This window comes from Apium graveolens, chromosome 2 (assembly GCF_009905375.1).
Source record: "Apium graveolens cultivar Ventura chromosome 2, ASM990537v1, whole genome shotgun sequence".
NCBI lineage: Eukaryota > Viridiplantae > Streptophyta > Magnoliopsida > Apiales > Apiaceae > Apium > Apium graveolens.
This window is the reverse complement of record NC_133648.1, coordinates 53457993-53482708: the sequence shown is the minus strand read 5'-3', so window position 1 is coordinate 53482708 and position 24716 is coordinate 53457993. Positions and strand designations below refer to the sequence as shown.

The 24716-nt window shown below is 35.7% G+C and overlaps 1 protein-coding gene across 1 annotated transcript; it reads right to left on the bottom strand.

The window, feature by feature from the left end:
* Window positions 1-893: 893 nt before the first annotated feature.
* On the bottom strand, window positions 894-24618 carry LOC141707426 (uncharacterized protein C227.17c-like). Its single transcript, XM_074510589.1, has 4 exons — window positions 24470-24618; window positions 24009-24113; window positions 1522-1640; window positions 894-1206 (listed from the first exon to the last, which is right to left on the bottom strand). The coding sequence occupies exons 2-4, from the start codon at window positions 24100-24102 to the stop codon at window positions 1093-1095; spliced, it is 327 nt and encodes a 108-aa protein (XP_074366690.1). The 5' UTR covers window positions 24103-24113; window positions 24470-24618; the 3' UTR covers window positions 894-1092.
* Window positions 24619-24716: the final 98 nt, after the last annotated feature.

Genomic DNA, 24716 nt, shown 5'->3' with positions numbered 1-24716 from the left:
TTGGGGGGGGGGGGGGGGGGGCTCTTATATTCCTATATTACATGTGCAAGAATTAATGATCATTCAGAAAACAGCTAGGAAGAAGCTGTCCATCTTTGCCAATAAGAACCAAACTTGTGGTGGAAACACCACATGAATATAGAAAAATTAATATCTGATACAGAATATTTATAATAGCATTGGTGGTACAGTAATTGATGTATGATATAATGTATATATACACGTAAATTTAACATGGTCTTGGTGGTAGAACACTAGTTAGTAACTAAAGAAAGGTCTAAAACATAAACTGCAGTGCTATTAAAAGGAATAAATCACATGAGCTAAGAACCTATTTAGAATATACTTGCATCTAGATCTCAGTGAATGACAGCAACACATAAAATTAGTGTACCTTGTTCCAAATGTATGTGAAATGTCAAACATAATAACATTACAAGTAGCACACGCTTAGTTACCCTATTAGTTCAATTAATATGCAGCATTTATATTCGCGTTTCACATGACAATTAACTAAATTCAGTTTACCTGAAATAGATAGCAGGGTAGGAATCTGACAATGAGCGGAATCCTCATGTCACTCTAATTGCACCCCACTTAACTTGCTGCCTGAATCTTGATCTGGAAAAACGTAAGATACCTAAGTATCTCGTCACAACGCAACAAAATATACCTGCCTTTAAATCTCTGTGTAGCTATATGTACATATATGCAACTCCAGTTCCTCGCTAACAAGATTCTCCAAAAATAAGGATAGATTTGATGATTCATCTTTCTTTTCGGTCACAAAGCTGAACTTTTAGGACAAAGGATTTAGTACAAGTTCGTGAAAATAAGTGATGGTGTTGGGATCACAGGTTACCGGGACCAATTTTCTGGACTGAATCACAAGGGAATATAAGGGTTTGCTCATCATATTATTTCAAATATGTAATGAAGAGTTTTCAAGAATTTTTTCCAGTAAACTGAGACAATCGTCAAATAGCTAAGGCGTATGCTCTTCTGCTGGATTGTTGATCCACGACTTCAACATTAATAATTATCAAAGAGATGCTACATCAATGTTTTAAAAAGAATATAGCAGGATACAATTTATTCTACTTCATCTAAGTGTCCAAACAGTTCTTCCCAGTTAGATGCTGCTTCCTCTGGTGTTCGAAAAGACCAAATATGGAACTTTTCCTTTTCACGGGCTTCTAAGATTTCCTGCAGCCATATAATTAGAATTTTCGATGTTAAGCAGATATTAGCACCAAAGAGGAAACAAGAGTGTTTCTACATCCAAAGAACTATATAGAACAACCATACTCACTGCAATATGATTAGCACCCACATGACGACCCTTACAATTAATAATAATATTTTTCCTTTTTTTTTGCTAAGTTTTAAAAATATTTTTTCCACTAGAGTACAAACTCAGTGAGACAGTTCAGAATGATGGTTCTCAGACGCAGTGATTCCTTTTAAATCTTGTGTTAAATATATATATATATAGTATAAAATTTACAGTGTATAAATCACCTCCACTTCAGAAGATCTCTTTGTTTTCAGAGTTAAACAATCGACAAGCCCACTCCACTTCCCAGAACAGTTATCAAGCTGCCCAGCTCGATAGTACTGCTGCAGCTGATGAACCGGAGCTGCAAGATTATTAAAACCCATTAGCTAAAAATCTTCAGTGCAAGAAAGGTGCTGAAATGGTTAGGTTTGTCAAAAGACGATATTCCAGTATTTAGCAGAATTTTTAAGTCAACCAAATCCTCGATATGTTAAAATAAATGCATACATGCATCATTTGGGGCCGGTCCTTTGTATAGGCCTTATAGAGGCAACTACCTTAGGCCCCCAATTTTTTTGTAACTTTGATATTATCACCAAAATCAAATCAACAAGTTATTTTGTTATTTAAAAAAGAATCCTAACAAGAAATTGATTATGAATCACATTAGCAGTCTACATAAAACACCTATAATAACTAATTATAAATGTAAAATATTTTTGTTTTAGAAAGTCCTCACTTTTTTTTTAGTGTTGCTAAACTAAAGGTCCCATTTTGAGATAACTAATACCATTGATAGAATAATTAATTAGTTGAGTTTAAGAATATCACTAGTATGTAACTTAAGGTTCTCGTAAAGTTTAAAAAATAACTGTAATTTGAAAGTGCTACAGTAATAAGCACCATATAGCTCCCTCTCAAGCCATTCCTGTCTACTGGTCAGAATTCCATGAATGAGTTAACAAGATATAAGATATGTTGAACACTGTAGACTACTTTAATTTTAAATTGTGTCACATATTCGTCTATAAATAGGTTGCTATCTATTTCTGGGCATTTACAGGACAGTAAGATTTATTGTCTGGAGCGAGATGGCAGAATTAGCATTTCCTCCATCTAGTGTAAATCAGACTAGTTATACATCCTCAGGTGTTACTCCAACTATATTGTTACAGCTGCCACCATGACGCACGTCATGACACTCGTTAATGTAAAACATGGGTTGGGAAGGGGTTTTAACAGGGGGTGATGGCCTATCTCCGCATAGAATCAACTAATACACAATAAATCAGCGTATTTATGTCCAAGAATTCTTCAATATATAATTCAAATCTAATTATTAGTGATGAGTACAATAATTTATACTATATTATAATAGTCGGAATAGAGATAATTTGGTTCAACGATTTGGTTCAACGATAATTCCATAATTTTGATTATTACAAAAATAGATAAATAGTGTTATATATCTAATAAACTACTAAATTATTAAACTACTACTAAATATAGTATACTTATTCTACTAAACTACGAATACAACTTATCCTATTATTAAAAGATATAAATAATAGTGTTACATATCTGCTAAACTACTAAATTGTTAAACTACTAGAAATAGTCTATTTATTCTACTAAATTAGGACCACATGTTATTCTATTGTTTTTATTATAAATTTATAATCATTATATATTTATATAAATATTTTAAAAATATAATATAACTTGATAAATAAAAATTTAAAATATTAATGGAAACCCGTGCATCGCATGGGATGTACGCTAGTATACATAAATACTCTAATTGATGCAAGACAACTTGTAGAAACGATGATATGTGATATAAAAACAAGAACAAAATAACCTTGGGCGGATGTACATCAAAACACCCACCAACCCGAAAACCAACTAATAATACCTCATGGACTCGAGCTTATAATCAACTGGTCTTATTATATATTACCTATATTTTATAAACTACTAGCCCCACATATAAAACAAATAGATCAAAATATTATATTTCTCTACACTAAATATATAAACACTTATAAATAGCATATACACACACACTTTACTTTAATTGCCATTAATCTCTCCTTAATAGTTTTTGTAGAAGGAAAGAACCATTCAAGACATAACTAGAATGAAGAAGTTTTTGTTCTTGAAGAACTGTTGAGGTGCAAAGAACTCTGAAAATTGACTAGCAAGCGAAGGAGGTGTAACCGAGTATACTGCAATTACAAACTCAGTATGTTCAACCTCCACAACATCATCAACCACTTTACATTCCCCAACAATTCGAAAGCAATAAGATTCTGGCTTGGTTTCTATTTAAACCTGATCATTACTAACAACCTCTACTCGTTTAACATCCTCAATTGGATTTTCCTTGCCTGATCATCCTCTTTGACTATTATCGCATGCTCCAAATGTGTAAGATGTTGAGTTGAGATGTAAGAGTCTCAAGAGTCCTCTCTTGATCCTCATTTGCACATGTATACCTTTTTTCCCAACATTATAAATTCGATATATTGATTATCGAATTCCTTCATTGTGAGGTAATATTCAATTAACTTACATCCACAATGACAAACACAGGTTTCATTATATAAAAAATCACATTCATTTTCAAGACAACAAATAGTATAATTTACTCTCCCAATTTTAGATTTCATGCATTTAGACATGTTTGAATGCACATTAGAGGTAAAATTGTCAATAAATAATAGAAGTTGCAGGAGCTGAGATGTCAAAAATCAGAAGCTTCAGGAGTTAAATTGACAAAATTATGACGTTCAGGGACTTATCTGAAAACATGCAAATTCCGGGGACTGTTTTGTATTTCTTAGAAACTTAAGGGACTGGGGTCTAAAATATAGAAACCCGAGGGACTTAATTAAAGTTTCTTGAAAGCCAAGTAAACTGAGGTACTTTATTATAATTTTTCTGAAAAAATTCTGGGTTCCCTATACTATCTTTCTAGCGCAGTAGCCACCAATAGAGAAAACTAGCAACAAAGTCTTTGCTCTTATCTCCATTCTCTTGTTCTTCCTACCCAAGACCTTCAATCACTCTTTTTCTTTCGTTTCAATGAGCAATACAAGTGAATAGCAGGTATGAACTGTAACTGGCTGTGAACAATGTTTCTAGCAGTGAATAGTAATTCGATGAACAGTTTTCATTTAAAAAAAATCAAGATCTATTAACATTTAAGAAAACAGTGAAGAAACCTTAAGCTCTAATACCATTTGATGGAGAACAACTTCTAGAAACGATGATATATAATATCAAAACATAAACAGAATAAGCTTGGGTGGTAAAACCGCAGAACACCCACTACACCAAGGTTTCCCATCCGCTGAAGGGAGAAAATCTATGGATCGCAACCCATATACAAGACCCAATCTAATATTCGACAATATTATGTTAATCAAGTCTTATAAATTGTGGGAATTACATTACTTATATAGGAATTGAAAACTGTAATAATCTATCCTAATAGTAATGGACTGGCCATAAACAATTTATTAAAAATAACATATCTTTTGTGAATGATAAAGGTTAAACGACCTTTACTAACTAATGAATACAATTCAGATAGATCGAGAGAGATTTATCAAGAGAGATTAACAGATTTGAGAGATCAGAGAGAGAGAGAGAGAGGGAGAGCGAGCGAGAGAGAGAGAGAGAGAGAGAGAGAGAGAGAGAGAGAGAGCGAGGAGAGAGAGAGGGGGGGGAGAGGGGGGGGAGAGGGGGGGGGGGAGAGGGGGGGGGATAGATGAGAACTAAGAACAATTCATTTCATTTCTTAATTGCTAGGTTTCACCACAATTCTGTATTTATACAAATAGTAATGTAGCAAGAAATAAGCAAAACAGAATCTCCCCCCGCTCTGTTCATTTTGACAGCTGTTCAAAAATTGAAATCTATTTCCCTCCTTCAGTGAATTGACGGAAATACCTTTCTCCCATAATTTGAACCACCAGCCCCAAATATAAGAAAGAAATACATAAATTTATTATATTTCACCAAATATATATACACTCATAAATAAAATAAACTGGCATAAACAATTTATTAATAATAACCTATATTTTGTGAACTACCAACCCCAAATATAGAATATATACATAAATAATTACAATTCTCTATAGTAAATATATATACACTTATAAATAACACATATATACACTTTCCACTCTCGTTCCACATCCAAATGTGATTCATCATTCCCACCCAGGAATCTATTGTCTCTCCTTTTCATGTTTGTCCGTTTCTTGCTTTCACATTTCAACTTTGTAATTATGTCTCAAGTTTCAAGTTCATAACATGCTTTAGATTCATGCAATGTAAGCTCATGTTCATATCATATCCATATAAGTTATTCCTACGATTACATAAACTTTATAGCTAAAGTGATTACAATCATCCTCAAGACAACAAATGTCATATCTTACCCTCTGAATTTCGAATTTTAGGTCTCAAAACATAGATACAATGAAAGATTCAAGAGGGGTACTTTTGAAAAATTCTAGATATTCAGGGGCTGATTTGTATTTTCTCAAATATTAAAGGCTGATTTACATCTACAAATAGAGGTGGACCGAGTTATATGACATGGTCGAATGTATATGTAAAGGCGGATATTATATAATACGATACACACACACACGTATTAGAGTTAAGAAAGTCGTGACCTCATAACCAGAGGGTGATGGAAAAACTATTGTTAGTGAGTTCCTTTCTTTTGCTTCTTTTTTTCTAGGATGAACATGAACTAGTGAAATTCGAAACCTCGAATTTGTTGTCATTTAATTTAGGCCAAATTTTAGAAAAAATGAATATATGATAAAGAGAACGATAATATATGAATTTGGATGGATTATCCATAATCATGTATAATCGTTTTTTATATTCACATCTTCCTAAATCGGTCCTGCGTCATATTGGCCATGAATTAGAAGTATTTTACTTTTATTTGAGATCTTGAAAACGAAAGTGAAGAGAATATATATAGAGAGAGAGAGGGGGATCAAATGGTAACTTTTTGTGTGGGTGACTACGTAACTCACCTGTAGCCATTGGATTGATAGTATATCAAGGGTGCAGATCATTTTTAACAAGTATGTTAAACGACGTTAATCCAAGACATTAAAAAGAAACTGACATGACATCGTACACCAACCTAACTAAGTGGCACGTGTTGTTTTTATTTAAAGCCAGATATATGATCTTTAACTACAAGTTTAACTTTACTAAACATGATATATCTTATTAAATTCTGAAATGATCTTTCTAAAACTACATCAAACTTTTTATTTTATAAACAACAAAAAAATATTGTTATTAGATAAAAATCAGTGAACATAATTCAGAATTTACTAATAAGAATTACACATTATTAAAAATTAAAGAACTCATTAAAATAAGTACAGAATACTTTCTTACAAAATATTTTTATACAAAATAATAATTAAATATTTAATAATTTCTTTATACAACATTTATATACATAACACTGACAAAAATTTTAATGCTCATTGTGTGTTACATAAAAGTAATTAGAGAACATATGGAATATCAATTAAAAATACTGAACACTAGAAAATAAAAAAAAAAACAAAGAACATAAAATTATCATTAAAATAGATAAAAGTTAGTGAACATAATTCAAAATTTACAAAACACTAATAAGAATTATACATTATAAAAAAAATTAAAGAAGTCATTTAAATCATTACAAAACACTATATTATATTACTGAATATTAAAATACACAACAATGATAAAACATTTAATGTTCATTTTGTGTTCTGTAAAATGATTACAGAACAGCTACAACAAGAATTAAAGAACACAAAAAGAAATAAAGAACATAAAAATAATTATAGAACACATGAAACATTAATAGAAATACAGAACACAACTATATATACACTAAATAACAAAAAATAAAGAACATAAAATAACTATGAACCCGAAAAGATTAGAGAACATAAATAAATAATAGAGAACACTTGGAACAGGTGAGAGTACAAAAGATAAAAATTTAAATATAATTCTAGAGTACAAGATAAAAAAATAGATATATAAAAAGGCAGTATACAAATACATAAAAATAGGAAAACAACAAGGGAATACTAATGGGCAGTTAAGTGAAACAGATGTGTGTAATGGTTTTATATTTAACGACGTTAAGTGTTACTTAGTTACCCAACAAAAAAGGTTACCCATTGAATCTATTCCTATATATATATATGTTATAAGTGTATAACGTAGATAAATATATTATTTTATATTTTAGTCGTATATGTTGGGCTAGTAACGGATTGTCATATATATGATAAGGAGTAAAAGTTGCGAACACTCTTGGGACCAAAACCCTATTAGGTACTTTATATAGTATCCCGATTAGACCTCCATTAACTTTAAAAGGTTACTATTAGGTATTACACAAACTACCTACACAATTTCTACTTTAACACATACATTAATCTATCTTCCCAATATCCATATAAAAAATGAAATTAATTCATTGGTGCTTTGAAATGGGAATCATTATTATACAAGTTCTGATGTTAAATCTTGATTAAATAACCACGGATCATCTTATGCGATATAATCAAAGTTATATGATAAAACTGCAGTGCAAAACATACCTGATTCCATGAAGTTAATTATGAATACAAATTTCGAGACTTGATCTTCCAAAGAATTGACTCGCCTCTAGTCGTACATTACTCGAACTGATGGGAATAGAGAAGTAGATGTTGTGAACAGTATTGGAGACCAAAACCCTATTATATTTTTTTATAAAATAGCCCATTTAGACCCCATTACCTTAATAACACTTATTCTTGGGTATCACGCATTACATAATCTGTACCAGATAAGATGCTCACGGATCCTTTATTTTAGACCACTTCATTAGCCTACATATAGAATTAACATTAAATATAATAGCATTTAATTTGTTAGCCCATCTATTGTGATTATCAAAAAAATAATCTAACGGTCTCCAACTTTACCGCAAATTATTCCAAACAACAATTAAATTTAATAACCTCAGGGGAGCACAAAATTGTTCATTCTTTGGAAACATCTCCCTTAATCAATCTAGTTCATCTCATATATAAATATGACACCAAAGATGATCACCATATAAATATACTCAAGACATTGATTAAGTATGGATGTGTAAAACAGAATTTACATGCAACTTTATCTAAATCATGCCTATTTTCAATTGGTCTTTAATACCTTAATGAGATCAATCTTTATCCTCTCAACTTTATATTAAAACCACAATTCAAAGAATTAAATAACTTTAACCAGCAAAAAACTAAAAATTAATAAAATAAATCATAATAGTGTTAATATAAATTGATACCGAAAAGCAAGAACAAAACAAACTCCTTCTAAATTATTTTAATTTTAATTTTTAACTAATTGAATTTTTAAGAGTTACAACAATATAAGGAGATGTATTGAAAGACTTTGATAATTGAAACTGAGATTTGTTTCTCTTTGTTGAGGGTTGCGATCCATGCAATTTCGTCTCTTTTGTTGTTAAGAAATCCTAGGGGTACTTCGGCCGTTGGATCAACTAAGGACTTGTGCTTCTGGGTTCATCTAGTTAATCCATTAACATTTATCATTTTCCTTCTTTTTGTATTTCACCCCATCTTACCAATAAATCATCAATCATAACAATATACTCTATATTGCCACTAATTGATGTAGGAAAGGGTAAATGGAGGGTTAAAGGGAGGGTTAAAGGGAGGGTTAAAGGGAGGGTTAAAGCAGGTATAAAGTCCTATCTCCGCAAAGAATCAGCAAGAAACACACAAATCCGCAGATTTAATTCATAATTAAACTTTTTTCCAATATGACATTACAAAGTTTATATAGATAATTGATTATTTGGGAGGCAAGTATTTTCCTAAAACCAAATTCTTGTAAATATCTACTAATAAGGAAACAAATCCTATGGCCATAATCTAGAATCTTCCTAATGTATATATTTTAATATAACTAAACTACCAACCAATTATAGTTACTTTAAAATCTAAGTAGTAATATAAAATATATAAAAATCAATATACTAATTACTTGTTCCACATCATTCTCCTTTCCTTTAAAAAAAACTCGATCACGAGTTTTATAGTTTATATGCGTTGAGGGGACCTGGCAATACTGGTATACGACACGTGGACACGGTACGAAATGACACGAATAATTAGTGTTTGGGTTCGAAAATTTGGTACACGAACACGGAAAAACACGAATATAATTAGTGTCAGGTTTGAGTATAGGTACACGATATGGAACGAAAGTACACAAAATAAATAATCAATTAAATATTATAAAATATATAATACACATATATATACTAAATACCAAATATTAATTTTACCTATTTTAAATAACATAATAATTATATATACTAAAATATATTTTATTGATCCTTGACTACGTGAGTGAGCACTTCACCATTTAATTATGTATTGCATATTTTAAGAATTAATTTTTTCGTATATAATCCGTGTACTTTAGTGTACTAAAGCGGGTGAACACGAATATATTAGTTTCGGGTTAGTGTCACCAAATTGGTACACAAATGCAAATCTGGGCCGAGTTCGGATTTAAGGTTAGGTACACGAAAACACGAAAGTACACGAAAGTTTGTACACAACATGGAACATTGTCAGGTCTAGCGTTGCGCATGAACTTTTGGAAGCAATTGAGATACATTATTGACAACTTTGACTTAGTAAAACCAATCTGGAATAATGAAATCATAATCATGCACCTTAATTTCGAGAGTTTAAAAACAAAATTAATTTTCCAGAATTTCCACAACTACCACATCGGTGTTACTGTTATTTTTATATTCAGGCCTATTTTCTTCTTCAACATGTATGGAATCATCTAAAGTTTGATTTCCTCATTTGCAATAAAGACATCTCGATCTTTTGCAAGAACAAACTTGTTGTCTCCATTATCTCGATCTTTTGCAAGAACTCGTTATCATTTAAGTTGACTTTTTCTCTTTTGGAACAATCAAATCTTGCATAGTATGTTTCATTCTTTCTAGTCCATCAACAATGTCAAGTAGTACTACTCTTTCATATTCAACATTCAATTTTACAATCATCTCAACGTACCAATGTAACATTGACATTCTTCATGATATTTAAAGTAATCGGGACTATGAGTGTGTTCCATTCTTTCTAGTCCACGAGCAATGTCAAGTAGTACTACTCTTTCATATTCGACATTCAATTTTACAATCATCACCATTGACATTCTTCATAACATTTAAAGTAATCGGGACTATGAAAGAGAGAATGATAGCATATCTAATATAACCTGACATTCTCGATCCGGTGTCATTTGATATGACATTTTTGTCCAAGATACTAAAGTGCAAGGCTGTTTTGAATAATTAAAGGGTTTTGGAATCCCTTACACTTCTAGACAGAGACTATAGTGGTTGCTGGCGGCTGGTGGTGGCTGAAGGCGGCTGTTTGTTGGCTGTTGGGAGTTTTTTTTAAGAAAGGTGTTTGATAAAAGGTTTAGGTACAGGAACGACGGCTTCTAATACCACTTGATGTAGGACAATGAGTAGGGAAAGGGGTAAACAGGGGAATACAGGGCTATCTCCGCAGCAAATCAGCAAAAACACACAAATCCGCAGACTTAATTCATAATATTCAACTCTATTCCAATATGAGATACAAAGTTTCTTTAGATAATTGAGTACTTGGGAGGCAAGTAATTTTCTAAAACCAAATCCTTGTAAATATCTACTAATTAAAGGAAACAAATCCTACAATATAATCTAGAATCTTCCTAATAAATATATTTTAATTATAACTAAACTACCCAATCAATTATAATTACTTTTAAATCTAATTAGTAAGATAAAATAAATACAAATTAATTTAAGAATTCCTTGTTCCACATCACAAATGCTAGAGACTTTTACATTTACGATCATCAAGAATCTCTTCCATTTTGACTATGGAGGTTTGTTTCCCAACAGTGCCCTAATGAACAATACCAATTAACAATGACAGTGAACCATGTCCAATGAACAGTGACTATGAACAATGCCCTATTAAAACATGTAGAACCTATATTTTCCAATAATTATGGAATTGATTAAGAGACCAATGCTCTTAACACCCAGGTACAAGTCCGTGAAAGGGTTTAAAAACACCTATCTCAGCTAAGAAGTCTTGGAACACAGATTTATGATGATTTGGATTTCTAGCAGCAAACTTGTTCGAGATAATGCACACATTCTGGTAGCATAGAATTGTTTGTCTTGATAGGGTTTGTTGTAATTCTAGTTTGAGAGGGTATCGTCTTCCTATTTTATCTCAAACAAACTCTTTCTAGATAAACTTATTTTGAACTAATCTTCTTATCCTTATTAAGGTTTATCTACCTACAACAAACTAACGGATTATTTTCAAAGAATTATTTAAACAATTTTTAAACATTTATTTTAACAAATCTATCTTATCCCGAGTTTGAAAATCCAAACTGTTAGTTCCAGATCTGATATATATACAACTCCAGGTTTCAGATTTTAGACTAATGCTTACCCATTCAATTTTTATACTCTGAAAATCATTCTTGTTTTATATCTTGTATATCCAGTCAAACAAGAAGCTAGTTTGAGTTGTAACTTGTCAGGAACTAAGGATTCTAACTTTGTGTTTTTGTGAGTTGAGTGTTTTTTGTATTTTCTGAGTTTATAGAACAGGAAATAACAAGGAGAACGTAGAATTAAGCTAGTAACAAGAGAGAATCAACAGATCAGATGAAGAAGAAACACAGAAATGATAGAGTGATGCATATCTTATAGAAGAAGTAAGAATTCAGTTAGAGAGAGAGAGTGTGGTGGAAATAGCTTTACTTTTCATAATATGCATAAATCTGAGTTACATCATACCACTGAGTTTATATAGTAGTACCACTAATACAACTTACTTGAACAAGTACTAATATGCCCCTGACTTATAGTACTACTCTAATACTGTTAATACTATAGCTTCCTTAGCACTAATCCTGAAATCCTTCCCTCCTGCAAGTATCACCATGCATAAATCTTAAGAATTCATATCTTATAGAATTAAGATAGAATTAAGCTAGTAACAAGAGAGAATCAACAGATCAGATGAAGAAGAAACACAGAAATGATAGAGTGATGCATATCTTATAGAAGAAGTAAGAATTCAGTTAGAGAGAGAGAGTGTGGTGGAAATAGCTTTCCTTTTCATAATATGCATAAATCTGAGTTACATCATACCACTGAGTTTATATAGTAGTACCACTAATACAACTTACTTGAACAAGTACTAATATGCCCCTGACGTATAGTACTACTCTAATACTGTTAATACGATAGCTTCCTTAGCACTAATCCTGACATCCTTCCCTCCTGCAAGTATCACCATGTCCTCATGGAGATAAGGAAAACTCAGGAAAGTTGATCTTCAGTAAATCTTCATCTTCCCAGGTTGCTTCATCAATGCTACATCCTTTCCACTGTATTAGCACCTGATGAACTACCTTGTGATCCTTGTGATCCTTGACAATACTTCTGCTATCAAGTTGCCTGAGTGGACTTAAGTCAAATATCCCCTGCTTTGTCACTTGAGGTAGCTTCCTCTGAACTTTAGCTTGCCCAATAGCCTTCTTTAACTGAGACATATAGAACACAGGGTGTACCCTTGAAGTTGCAGGCAAATCCAGTTTGTAAGCAACTTTACCAATCCTGTCCAGAATCTGATAAGGACCAAAGAATTTAGCAGAAAGTTTCAGATTCTTCCTAATGGCCACTGTTACCTGCCTGTAGGGCTGCAATTTTAGGTATATACCCAATCTGCTGTGGCAAACTCTCCTTCAGATCTCTTGCTATCAGCATAGCTTTTCATCCTTCCTTGAGCAACCTCCAACACTTCTCTTAAGATAGACCATTGTTGTTGTCTCTCAACCAGCATTGCCTCCAATGAAGAGAGATTGGTATGAATTCTAGTTTGCCAAGGTAAATGCCTAGGTTTAGAACCATATACAACCTGATAAGGTGTTGAATTGAGAGCAATGTGGAATGTGGTATTGTACCACCATTCTGCAGCAGTTAACCATGAAGCCCATTTCCTTGGCACTTGACTGGGCATGCTTCTCAAATATTGTTCCAAGCACTGATTTACCCTTCCAGTACAACCATCTGATTGTGTATGATAAGTTGTACTCATGCATAACCTGGTCCCAGCAATTTTAAACAGTGTCTGCAAAACTCACTTAAGAACAGGCTGTCTCTATCACTCACAATGTAATTAGGTAAGCCATGTAGCTTATAAATGTGATCAAAGAAAGATAAAGCCAGGCTTTTAGCTGATATTGGATGCTGCAAAATGGGCATATCTACTAAATATGTCAACAACTACCCAAATTACTTCATACCCAAGGGACTATGGTAACCTTGTAATGAAGTCCATAGCTATGTCAGTCCAAGTATCTACAGGTACTTGAAAAGGTTGAAGCATTTCTGGTTTTCTGACATGTTCTCCTTTAACTTCTTGACAAATCTCACATTCTCTTACCCATCTTCCCACATCCTGCCTTATTGTAGTCCAATAAAAATATTCATATATTCTCTTGAAAGGGGCCCTATTACCTGAATGCCCCTCAATGCCATTGTTATGCAACTCAGTAAAAATCTGCTTCCTCAAGTCTCCTGAACTCCCAATAACCCACCTTCCTTGGTACCGTAACAACCCTTGCACCAGATAGTATTATTGTGGACCAGATCTGTCTACAACAACTTCAGCTATAATTCCCTGCACCTCAGCATCTCCTTCATAGCTAGTAATGATCTGTTACATCCAAGCAGGAACAACAGCACTAATATGAAAACAGCTTCCTAGTAATTTCCATCTGGTTCTTAAATTCAGCTCCACAACTCTTCCTTGCCACTCAAATCTGATAGTCTGAGTTTCATAATTACAATGTACCTCTCCTAACCGAGCTAGCCACTGCACTCCCAGTATCACATCCCATTCTTGTAATTCCACAACCCAAACTTCAGCTTGAAATTTCTGAGAATCCACTTCCCAATAAAATTATGCGCACTTCCTATCTGAATTTATGATTTCACCATTGGCCAAGCTAATGGAAATTGGTTCCACCACTTTAGTCTGCAAGTGTAACTCCTCACAAACTTGCTTATCTACCAAGTTAGGTGTACTACCTCCATCCCATAGAATTTTAACTGCCTTCTGGTTACATAATCCTTGAAACCTCATAGGCTGTTTACAATTCATATCTTTTAATCCCAAAGCTGACAATAATATCTCCTCATTTCTCCAGTCTCCCCTGTATCATCAGGATCTTTATCAAACTTTGGAGCTCCTTCATATTCTTCAGTATTTTCTTCACTTATCATCATAAAACTTTGATGTTTCTCGCATTCGTGTCCTTTCACAAACTTATCATCACAGTAGTAACATAGGCCTTTTGCCTCCTCTCTTCTCTTTGTGAATAAGTGAGTGGTCTAGGATTTGCATTCAGAGTTTCTGCATGCTTATTAGGTATTAGCAAAGGTGCTTTGCTAATAGTCACACTTCCAGCACCAGTATTGGGACCTTTACTAGCTTGGGAGACAATATAACTTGACTTCTGATAATTTCCAGTGTAACTGCCCTTCTTAGGTAGGTTTCTTAAAGTGCTTTCATAATACCTTGTCAATCATAGAGCCTGCTCTAAGGTAGTAGGTTCTAATAACAAGATCATTCCTTTAATTTCATTATTAAGACCCCAACAAAGTTCTCCAAAAAGTATTCTACAGTTAATCCAGGTATTTTCTAAAGAACTCGTCCCTTAATTTTCTCAAATTCATCAAAATACTCTTCCACTAAACTGCTTTGTTGCAGTCTCTTGAACTTGTCAGATACTAGTTCTGTGTCAATTTCTCCAAATCTAGCTGTAAAAGCATCTACAAATTGTTGCCAAATAGCTCCTTCCTGTCCCATCATGAGGGATTTGTACCTGGATCTTGGTACTCCAGTCAGGTGCATGGCTGCAATGGCTGCTCTTTTTCCATCATTCACCTCATTGATAGAGAAATATTCCTCACAATCTCTTAACCACTCCAATGCATCAGTTCCCTCCTTGTATACCGGAAAAATCAACTTAAGGTGTCTTAGACTCTGAGTGTCTTTCGGTCCTTCTTTCTCTTTGTATCCTCCAAAAATCCTTAAATCATCCACCTTATTTTGCTTCTGCCATAACTTCTGTCTTTCTACAGCACCACGTAAATGATCTCTGTACATTCCTTTACTATTAGAGCCGGGAAGTACATTCTCCTTATAGTCATCTTCCTCCACATACTCATTGTCCACATCAACCTTCTTACTGTTATTCTTATTCATTCCAACTACTAACAGCTCAATTTGCCTCTGCAACCTGTCAATTTTATCTTCAGCACTTAGCATATGGCCTTGAAGATCCTGTTGCATAATCCTGAAGGCTCCTTGCGGAGATGATTCAGCATACTCCTCACTCTTCAAATAATTCATTCTGTTAGGCAATTACTCAAACACTTAACAAGCAGTTGTCACAAAATTTCACAGGACTGTAATCACTACTTCACTTCACAACACAGATCTTATCTCCAACTAACAACAATTACAAACTCCAGTAATCAACCAAAATTCACAACTCTAGTCACAGATCACTCACAAAACAGCAAGTAAAAGGTGGCAGACAATCACACCTCACTTCACTGCACTAATCCTACTATTTTTGTGATTTTCTTCAATAACAACAGCTAATAACAACTACTAGAATGAAAACGAGTTGAACCATCTTAAACATCTTCAGTTCTAGCTAGTAACAACAAAACTTCAACAAATCTAAAGAGATAAGCTAGAAACATAACACCTGATCACTTTCTGAGAAATTTCTGAACTTGCAGCTGAGATTACTTCCTAGGAGGGAGAGAGTTGGGGGAAATAGCTTTCCTTTTCATAATATGCATACATCTGAATTACATCATACCACTGAGTTTATATAATAGGACTACTAATACAACTAACTTGAACAAGTAAAGTACTAATATGCCCCTGACTTATATGCTATTACCTCACATAGAGACACGTCTAACAGTCTTGACATATGCAAGGAAAAGAAAGAAAGGGCACAACGGTCAGAACATGGAGATCCAAAGGGAAGATGGGTAATTACACTGAGGGATAAGGAAAGAAAGGCAGCAGAGTAAGCATTCTGAAATATTGTGTTGTGTAATTGAGATCAGGAGAGATCCACCTCTCGAATGTGGCTAGGCTCTATATACTAATTAGCAAGAACTCTTATTGCATAGTCATATCCTTTCTTATTTAAGTCATTTTCCTATTTTTATAAGAAATTACAATTGAATTATTGAGTCTCTAGCAAACTTGGTATCAGAGCCCCCTTCTCGATCCATGGCACCATGGCACCCACTAAACCCGAAGCAGATCGTTTGAGCAAAATTGAAGACCGGCTAGAGACCATTCACCAGGAAATGAGGGAGACGATTGTCGTTGAGGTAGGCGCCGCCATCAAAGGTGTCGTGGCCGCTATGCAACAAACCTTAGTGAATAGTTTCACGGCCACATTCGATGAAATCTCTAAACAACAGGATGACAAGCTAGCTGCTGCCATATCTCGCCTGGAAGGTCGAATCACCAGATCTCGAGACACCCAAGAAAGCCTCATCTCGACGATGCGTGATGAACAACTCAAATTTAAATCCGATGTTAGATCTACGTTATCAAACCTTCCATCGGGACAAACTAAGGTACAAGGAGGGGGACACAACATCGATGACGTCGGGTTAGGGTTTGGAGAAGGAAGTAGCAGTGGTATTGGAAAAACAGGGGCCGGATATGGAGGAAACGGGTCTGGATCGGGTGGAGGTCCGGGAGGTGGAAACGGGTCGGGTGTAGGTGGCAGATATGGGTCGGGTCTAGATGGCGGATACGGACCCGGATTGGTGGAAAATAACGGTGGTAATAATGGATATAATCGAACCTCATGGTGACATAAGAAGCTGGATATGCCCTTATTTGATGGGACGAATCCGGATGGATGGATTTTACGAGCGGAGAGGCTCTTTAATTTTTATGGGCTGAATGAGGATGAAAAAGTGGAGGCTACAGTTGTGGCAATGGAAGGACAAGCCTTATTGTGGTTCCAGTGGGAACATAGGCGAAGACCAATTGAACAGTGGGAGCAGATGATAGCCTTACTACAACGGCAATTTCGTTCACAATCGACAGGGACCTTGCAAGAACAATGGTTAGCCCATCGTCAATTAGGTATTGTTTCTGATTACCGCCTTAAATTCATTGAATTACTTGCTCCGTTAGATAATGTGTCTGAGGAATTGTCATTGGGCCAATTCTTAATGGGTTGCAGGAGGAAATTAAGGCAGAGGTAAGGCTTTTAAGCCCGTTAACAGTGGACCATGCTATGGAGCTAGCTCACATGGTAGAGGATAAATTGAAATTGAATAAACATAGAGGGGAATACAAAACAGGGTTTAGCCTACTGAGTAAACCTTGCTTTTAGGGGAACCCCGGGAAATCTATCTCCAAGTTCGACCCATGGTAGTTATATGTCCAGCCCAAAATCTTTTAGCCCAAAATCTTTTGGTTCAAATTCGTACGCGAGTTATACACCATCAGGCGTCTCAACTGGAAGTAGCCCAAAACCAAATTCGGAGGTTAGAAGGTTGAATGAAAAGGAATTGCAGGAAAAAAGGGCCAAGGGATTATGCTTTCGATGCGATGGCAAATGGAGTATTGGTCATAAATGTCAACATAAGGAGTTGAGCGTCCTCCTCAAGGTTATCACGGCGCCAAGTCGACCCTCGAAGCCTGAGTACCTTCGTGAAGACTAGTCGACAAGTCGTCCGACTAGTCGTAAAAAGTCGACAAAGTGTTCATTATACGTATAATTACTAGATTTAATATATAATATATTTGAACACGTTAATTTTATAATTTAGATCAAAAGTAATAGAATAATTAGTTCAAAATAAGCATGGTACATCACAATTATGGTTATGAAGCCCCCAAGTCGGGCTACGAGACTCTTGGGTGACCTTCACGTCAACTAGTCGACGACAAGTCGGGCTTGAAGACTCTTGACGCCTGAGTACCTTCGTGTCGACTAGTCGCTGACTAGTCGTCGACTAGTCGTCTTCGTGATAACAATGGTCCTCCTTACACAAGAAGAAAGTTCGGTAGAGGATGATTCTGATAAAACAGAGTTTGGAGGAGAGGGGGACAAGGGTATGGAAGAAGAGAACCACCCCGAGATTCATTAAACTCGGTGGTTGGATTCACCGATCCAAAAACCTTATAAATTCGGGGTAAGGTAAAGGGGGGTGAGGTGATCATTATGATTGATCCAGGAGCAACACACAACTTCATAGCTTTACACGATGTTGAGAAGTTAGGAATTGAGTGTAGCCCAACTAAGGCATTTGGTGTTTCACTGGGCACAGGGGAGTTAGTTCAAAGCAATGGTGAATGTAAGTCAGTGGTTTTACAAATGCAGGGGCTAACCGTGGTTGAGAATTTCTTGCCAATTGCTCTAGGCAATTCTGATCTCATATTAGGGCTGCAGTGGTTAGAGAAGCTGGGCACCATGACAGCAAATTGGAGATCGCATAAAATTTCATTCAAAATGGGCGGCGAGACTGTTGTGTTAACGGGAGATGCCTCCCTTGGTAGGTCAGGAATTACTCTAAAGGCTATGATGAAAACGCTTCGAAAGGATGGTAACAGGGTCTTGGTGGAGTTCAACTATTGGGGGGGAAGTAATGGGGAAAGGGGCGAGGAACAAGTCCGGGGGATGGTGCCTGAATTTTTAGCATCCCTGGTCAGTAAATATCGAGAGGTTTTTCATCTACCTCAAGGGCTGCCTCCCGAGAGAAGGCTTGATCATAACATAATGTTGAAGGAGGGGACGAACCCGATAAATGTCAGGCCATATCGATATCCACAAACACAAAAGGATGAGATTAAGAGACTTATACACGACATGCTTGTCGCGGGGATAATATAACTCTCGGACAGCCCATTCTCAAGTCCAGTGTTATTGGTGAAGAAAAAGGACGACTCATGGAGGTTTTGCGTGGATTATCGGGCCTTAAACAAAGCCACAGTTCCGAATAAATTTCCCATTCCTGTCATTGACGAGCTTCTAGATGAGCTCAAGTGCTCAACGGGGCAGCCATTTTTACCAAACTAGACCTTAAATCCGGATATCATCAAGTTCGGGTGAGAAAGGAAGACATCCCCAAGACGGCATTCCGTGCACATGAGGGTCACTACGAATTTTTAGTGATGTCGTTCGGTTTAACAAATGCACCCGCTACTTTTCAAGCCAACATGAATGAGGTTTTCCGACCTTATCTACGAAAATATGTACTTGTTTTCTTTGACGACATACTCATCTATAGCCCTAATATTGAAGAGCATGTGAAGCATGTAGAAACAATCCTGGGTATGCTACAACAACAGCAGTTGTACGCCAATTTTAAGAAATGTGACTTTTGTAAACAGGAGGTGGCGTATTTAGGCCATTTAATATCGGGTAAGGGAGTAGCAGTAGATCCTAACAAGGTCCAATCAATGTTGGACTGGCCGATTCCACAAAATCTAAAAAGCCTGCGAGGTTTTCTGGGGTTATCGGGCTATTATCGAAAATTTATTAGAAACTATGCCCATATTGTTGGACCCCTCACTGACCAGTTGAAACGGGATTCTTTTGGGTGGACATCTGAGACAACTCAAGCCTTCTCTGCTCTTAAGCAAGCTCTAGTGATTGCCCCTGTTCTCGGGCTACCTGATTTTACCCTACCTTTTGCTATTGAAACAGACGCATCAGGCTACGGTTTGGGAGCAATTATGTTGCAAAGAGAGCATCCCATTGCGTATTTCAGTAAGGTCTTAGGGCAACGGGCAAGGCTAAAATCAATTTACGAAAAAGAATTGATGGCTATTGTGTTGGCGGTTCAAAAATGGAGACACTATCTTTTAGGGCACCCTTTCGTTATTAGAACTGATCAGCAAGGTCTGAAATTTCTACTTGAACAACGCGAAGTGGGTGCAGAATACCAACGCTGGGTTAGCAAATTATTGGGTTATCAATTCACGATAATTTACAAGTCGGGGAACACTAACAAGGCTGCTGATGCTCTTTCTCGAGTTTGTTTAGAAGCATTAGAATTGTGCGGCATGATTTCAATTAGGGGCGTACCATGGCAAGAGGTACAACAATCTATTAGTAACGATGAATTCGTGCAGAAATTGAAGTCTGACTTGGAAAATAATAAGAACCAGACGAAGGGTTATAAGTTGGTTCAAGGAATTGTTAGATACAAGGGACGAGTAGTCATCTCTCCAAAATCTGAATTGGTTAGTAAATTACTTCGGGAATACCACGACTCACCAATTGGGGGACATTCTAGAGAGCTGAAGACATATAAAAGGTTGGCACCGGAATGGTTTTGGCCTGGTATGCGTAAGGCGATAGGAGAATATGTTCATAAATGCAGTGTGTGTCAGCAGCAAAAACAATCTACTTTAAAACCAGCTGGATTTTTGCAACCTCTGCCGATTCCGTCTCGAATTTGGGAGGATATCTCCCTAGATTTTGTTGAAGGTTTACCGAAATCACAAGGCTTTGACACAATATTAGTTGTAGTGGATCGCTTATCGAAGTATGCTCACTTCATTGGGCTCTCTCACCCTTTTACAGCACCAAGTGTAGCCACTGCATTCATACGAGAGATAGTACGTCTTCATGGGTACCCCTCCACCATCGTATCGGACCGAGACCGTGTTTTTATGAGTTTGTTTTGGAGTTAACTGTTCAGGGCACAGGGAACAGCTCTGTTACGCAGCACGGCATACCATCCTCAAACTCCTCAAACGGATGGCCAAACCGAGGTAGTCAATAAGACCTTGGAAAGTTATCTGAGGTGTTTCATCCAAGGTAAACCACGAAGCTGGGCTAAGTGGCTGCCATGGGCAGAGTTTTGGTATAATACAAGCTCGCACGCATCGACTAAATACTCTCCATTTGAAATCGTCTATGAGAGAACTCCTCCAATGGTGATCCGTTTTACTGAAAACAATACAGTTGTGGCATCTCTAGAAGAGCAATTGTTGGACAGGGATGCAATTTTAGATGAACTGAAGGCAAACCTCACACAAACCCAACAGCGGATGCGGACTTATGCTGATAGGCAGAGAAGAGAACTCGATTTTGAAATAGGTGATCTTGTGTATGTGAAACTGCAGCCTTATCGGAAAACTTCCCTGGCCAGAAGACCAAATGACAAGTTAGCACCCCGATTTTATGCCCATTCCTTGTGCTTGGTCGTGTCGGTAAGGTGGCTTATAAGTTGCAGCTACCGGAGTCAGCAAAAATACACAACGTATTCCATGTTTCCTAGCTCAAAAAGGCAGTAGGAGCAGCTAAGGAACCAACCTCGATTCCACCTCAGATCTCTGCGGATATGGTTATGGAGGCAAGACCAGAAAGGGTGTTGGATGTTCGTTACAGGGACCAGCAGGGAAATTCAGGTATGGAAGTGTTGCTCAAGTGGCAGGATTTACCAATTTGGGAGGCAACCTGGGAAGATTTTGTAGGCACTAACTTACGATTTCCAAGTTTTCACCTTGAGGACGAGGTGGCTGGGGCCCCGATATTGCTATCAGGGACGGAAGTACAGAGGGGCTTCCCTAGCCCCAGGAGGATTTGGAAAAAATATACTATTAGCTATACATATTTTGAATTATTTTTGCCTAATTATATGCTAAGCCCGGCTAGTAACTTGTCAAGCCCACCCCATTTTCAATTTCCAGTTTTGTCCCTGATTGCTATGACCCCACATAGAGACACGTCAACAGTCTTGACATGTGCAAGGAAAAGAAAGAAAGGGCACAACGGTCTAAACATGGAGATCCAAAGGGCAGATAAGTAATTACACTCAGGGATATACTTAAAGGAAAGAAAGGGAGCAGAGTAGCCATTCTGAAATATTGTGTTGTGTAATTGAGATCAGGAGAGATCCACCTCTCGAATGTGGCTAGGCTCTGTGTAATAATTAGCAAGAACTCTTATTGCATAGAGTCATATCCTTTCTTATTTGAGTCATTTTCGTATTTTTATAAGAAATTGTAATTGAATTATTGAGTCTCTAGCATTATAGTACTACTCTAACTGTTAACACTATAGCTTCCTTAGCTCTAATCCTGACATAACTTCATATTCATTTGTTGTACGTGTATTCATATCAACTTGTGCTGGGTTGTGGCAATGTTTTCATTTCAAAAGATTATACAAAGTTGCCAGTGGGCTAGGTGATAGCAGTAGTGCTAGGTAGCAAGTGTGCTAAGGGAAAGAGTGATTTCGTGGCTATCCGTTTGTAATCATAGAAAAGATTGTAAGTTTTTTTATTGAAGTTGATATAATACATTATTTAGATTAGTTGGCATAGGGACTTGGATGTAGGCCATAGACAAGGAGTAGGGGCCCAACCAAGTGAAAACTCTTGGTGTTCAGCATTACTTTTATTTATGTTTATTACTGCTTTGCATTTCATTAATTTATTTTCTGCAGAACTAATTGAGACTATCTCATAGTCTGTCCGATTCGTGAAAGGGTTTGTCTCATTTACATAAGAGACTGTCTCATTTGTCTTAACAGTTACATTATCGAATATACAAATCATAATTAATTTAATTAGTATTAGATAAAGTAGTTTGTACTAGTTATTAAGCACCGGCTATCAAATACCACAAGTTCCGTATTATTTTGGATCTCACTTGTAAAGTTTTCCAAGTATTAGGAAGTCTATATTCAATTCTAATCATCATCATTATTTAGAATGAAATATTTTTATTGATGAATGCTTTTATAATAATTTTGCGGAATTGTTATGGTTCTTGCTGATTCTTCTTGAAATTAGCTAATTGAATCAAATTAGAGGTTTGACCAAACTGAATCCTCTAAAATTAATGTTTGGTAGTTAGTGGATTGAAACAGCGTTTTGGACCTAATCCGCTAATTTTGAATAAGTTACTTGGAGCAGTTTTTTCAATTAGAGGGCTGACATGTGTCTAATTAAAATACAAACATGTAGTTCAAACAGTTATTCACCGAACAATTTCATTCAAAACATCTAAATTCTAAATTCAATTGGATGGTCAAAACAGTTTACTCAATTTGCCGCTAGTCAAAACAGCTAATTCAATCCGTTACTAAGATGATCTATAACTAGTTGTCTTTATTAATACGCACAAAACAACTAACTAGATTCTTGATTCGTACTCCACATCACCATCAAGTTGTGAAACTTGAACCTATAGTACTAATACTAAGGGATCTATATCATAACTCAGAAGACACATAGGTTTAAGACTAGCAATGAAAATTTCTGCTGCAATTGCAAATGTATAAGGCTTGAAAATTCACCTTCAAAATTCTTCGTATATCTTTATGGTTACTATATAAAAATTGAAAATTCCCATTGAAAATTTGCTTTCACAAGGACTCTAGCATTAAAACTTTTCAAGCTGATGCAGATTATAGTTACATGTGTAAATCATGTGTGTGAGTAGCATCGACAGCAAGGAGAATAAAAATGACATACAATAGCAAAACATGAGAGCATCAAAGTAGGAGGTGCACGATAATTTCTTCCGAGGGGCGACAGCAACCGAAGATTCTTCCTTAATGCCACTCATTTTTTCTAGGCCTGTCAATTAGACAAATTCAAAACACAAAATGTCCAGAGCCATTGTTAAAAATTTTAATAGATACACAAAACCCAAACGCCAAGACGCCTAAACTATACTAAATGAAACAAATTGAGCCCCAAATTGGAACGAAAGTAATATAAAACATTAAAAAAAAGAAGATTAAATCTCGAGGGTTTAGAGCCATCACCAGTAATACACACATACATATAAAATCTAAAGAGTAAGATGTTCTATCTATAAAACTGACAAACCAAAGTTGTTTGACACAAGAGAAAAGTGTGAATTATGAAAACAAAATAGAACAATTGATACGAAATGGGGCGTATATCAAACTGAAAGTAACATTACGCACCTTAGCGATAATCAAAGCTTCAACGTACCCCGTGGCGACAACCGAGAGTACGAGTCGCGGGAGTTCTGTAATTAGTAATCGAAAGCTATATTTTCCTCGTGTTGTTAGTTGTTACGCTATTAATCCTTATAATATAACCTCTTTACACTAATATTTTTTCTAGCTTGATTTCGAGGCGGGTGGGGGTGAAGGACAAATTTAGCCTATTTTTACACAAAATTGACAAAAATAACCAATTTCTGAAAAG

Bases quoted from the DNA above. Each gene is read 5' to 3' on its own strand.
- LOC141707426 (XM_074510589.1), bottom strand. From the start codon at position 24,102: ATGAGTGGCATTAAGGAAGAATCTTCGGTTGCTGTCGCCCCTCGGAAG. The intron at 1,641-24,008 runs GTATGTCATTTT...ATAATCTTGCAG, and splicing joins TGCTCTCATGTTTTGCTATT to CTCCGGTTCATCAGCTGCAG. The intron at 1,207-1,521 runs GTGATTTATACA...ATATGGCTGCAG, and splicing joins AGAGATCTTCTGAAGTGGAG to GAAATCTTAGAAGCCCGTGA.